The sequence below is a fragment of the Argentina silus genome, assembly GCF_951799395.1.
Source record: "Argentina silus genome assembly, chromosome: 19".
Lineage (NCBI taxonomy): Eukaryota > Metazoa > Chordata > Actinopteri > Argentiniformes > Argentinidae > Argentina > Argentina silus.
In genome coordinates, this window is record NC_139673.1 from 12,507,061 (window position 1) to 12,510,137 (window position 3,077).

The 3,077-nt window shown below is 45.6% G+C and overlaps 1 protein-coding gene across 1 annotated transcript in view; it reads left to right on the forward strand.

Annotated features, from left to right (window-relative positions):
• The window catches only part of pcdh9 (protocadherin 9), a gene marked incomplete at both ends in the record, with an annotated part of 161,518 nt that extends 158,678 nt beyond the window's left edge, over nt 1-2,840 (forward strand). Inside the window, one exon of the mRNA XM_083690726.1 lies at nt 2,458-2,840. Coding sequence (XP_083546852.1) covers nt 2,458-2,840 — 383 coding nt within the window. The remainder of the gene's footprint in view (nt 1-2,457) is intronic.
• Between the last annotated feature and the right edge of the window lie 237 nt (nt 2,841-3,077).

Here is a 3,077-nt window from a genome sequence, read left to right on the forward strand (position 1 = left end):
CCTGATTAATGAAAACACAGGGAGGCTCATAAGAAATCTGGAGGCAGAAAATCTGTTACTGAAGCGATGTTGCATTCTGATGTAGATAACCCCCCCCCCCCCCCCCCACCACCACCACCACCACCACCACCACCACCACCACTATTCCTCATGTCACCATGGTGATGCCTGACTCTGTCCAGCATCGCACAAGCCCATTATGTGGAATTATAGGGACGGACTCGTACCCTACAGCGAGCAGGGAGGGATCTCTAATGCCTGCCGCCTGCCGCCCGCCGCCCCCCACCCCCCTCCTTAGGCCTTGTACCAATCAGAACATGGACAATGATTTCTGACGGGCGAAAGTGTGGATTGGGCTTCATTTAAAGCTATAGGGCTCAGAGGAGCACAGTGACATGTTCTTATTAAGGGACAAAGAGGCTGGCACAATTACATCAATTCTCACTGTCCTCGTAAATGACCCCGAAGGCTCCTGTGAGTTGATATGTGAAATGGCCTCAAATTTCTTCGTTCAGTTATTACACTTGGTTGGACACTACTGTAGAAGGAAAAGAAAAATACATAATGTTAGGCAAACGATCTCCCTGCCTGGAAGTCATGTTGATCCTTTGTCCTGTTTGGGGATCTAAAGAGTATTTTGATGCCTTGGATGTGCTATACTGTGTTATACAGACAGATTATGGCCATGTACACACACAGAAACACACACACACACACACACACACACACACACACATACACACACACACACACACATACACACACACACACACACACACACACACACACACACACACACACACACACGCATACAGACAGACACAATAACACACACACACACACATGCACACACACACACACATGCACGTACGCACACATGCACACACACACATACACACACACACACACCATCTTCCATCCACACAGACTCCAAACTGATGAGTGTGTTGATATGGCCCTAGTTCAGCTCCTGCCGCCTTGCATCGGATCCTGTCTTGCTGAGGGATAGGAGGGGATGCCCCATTGGGTTCTGGGGAGATCAAATGGCCCATGTTATTAGGGGGATTATCTGTGGAGGTAGCAATCCCAGGAAATAGATTAACTGGTGAGCACAACAACTTAATGCCTAGAGCTCTGGAATGAATGAAGCAGTAGAGTAGAGTGGGTACAGGGCTACAATCCTGAATACTGCCAGATGGGTTCAGTTGTTGAAATAAAATGAATACAAATTTCACAATAGGTTTCTAATACAATGTGTTGAGAGGTTGAAGGAGTACCTAGATATCTTAGGATGGGATGTTTCAGTGAAACTTGGTGTATTGCAGATGTTTTATGGCTGTCTTAAGTTATTGTGTCAACAGACGACTACATCACAACATTTGATTTATTCATTTCAAATCACTCTTTCAAGTCATTTGGCAGTATATCATATATTGTTGTAAGCTATGTCGGAGCCCAGTGTGATGCATATTTAAACATCCATTAAGGCTGAGACATTTCTGGGCTAAATACAATCAAAATCCTGTTTTAAAGTTTGTTTGTCCTTTCATGGGGCGCTACTTTTCTTTATGACATTAAGTTGCTGCTCATACTTTTACACTCTGTATTCATCCTAAGAAAGTCACTCTTGTCTCTCAGACAGAATATCCTGCAAGATGACACGGTAGCAGTTGACGCTCTGGTCTCTCCTATCACACCTAAGCCTGGAGTAAAGTCCTCCACTGTGACCGTTCTTCCTCTCCTCCTCCCATTGTCATTTCCTCTCACTCAGCATGGTGTTTGAGCGAAACAAGCTAAATGTCCGCAACCCCTTAAACATGCATCTCAAAAACAAGTCAGCTTTTTAATAAGCAATGCGGCCGGTTCTAGAAGATGGTCTTTGTTTCTTCAGAACATAAATTAACACTTGCTCACAGGGGTCTACCATGAATAAAATATGAGTGAGCAACAACCTTTCATAATGAAGTCATGCCGACGGTTTACACAATAAGGGTTATGCCGGTGGACACAAATGTAATCCAAAAGCATTTTTACTGGAGTTGATTGGAGAGAAACTGTTCCCTTAACTTTGATGATCTCAAGAGGGTGTTCCACCATAACTGATAGAGGGAGGCTACTGTATGTAGGTCTTGCATTCAACATCTATCCCTTGATGAGTAACTGGATTGTTCACATTACATTAAGTTATTTACCTGTGCCGTACTATACTTTAAGGCTGTAATTACTTTAGCACTTTAGTTTTGTGTTAACATGTTGTTGTCATAGTATTCTAGTCGCGTATGTGTAGTATGGTGTTGAGTGTTGTATGTTATTAAACTGTCATTACATTTCACTGTGTCACAAGTAATCCATAGGTAGGATAACCATGGTGCTCTAGCATGTAGACCTTGTTATGTACAGCTGTTCTCTGTGGGTTTAATGTTTTTTCCTCTTCTGGTTCCTCCTCTGTCTCCTCAGATGGCCCCCTGGGACCACGAGGTCTAGTGGAGGCCACGGAGATGTGCACCCAGGAGTGTCTGGTGCTGGGCCACTCAGACAACTGCTGGATGCCCCCCGTCCTGGGCACTTACCAGCAGCCCAAATCCCCCGTCTCCAGCTTCGCCAGTCAGAAGGAGTGGGCCGCCAAGGACAAACTTCTCAACGGACACCACACCCTGGGCAGGTCCTGGAAGACCGAAAGCGGCCTTCGCGACCAGTTCCCGGTCGGGGACAGGAAGCAGTTCGGGAGCGGAGAAGGACACTTCACCAGCAGTGGTCACATGGCTGACATCCCATTGGCTAGTTTGAAGTCCTACCAGCCAGCCACTGGGCAGGACAGCCCGAAGGAACAACAGCTATAAGAGGAGCATTGGCAGACACATCTGGGCACATCTGAACATGGCAGAGGAGAAGGCAACTCTTATTGGAGATCTTCTTCTCATTGTTTTTTCTCTCCTCTCGTTAATTTTATTTCATTGAAGTCAATGCTTCTGCTGTGTGCTAGTTACATGTACTATGTAGGCCACTAGACTAGTGCTTATGCAGTGTACCCTGCAAATTCAACTTTTTACGATGGTGCAAGAGAGGGATGGTATCTT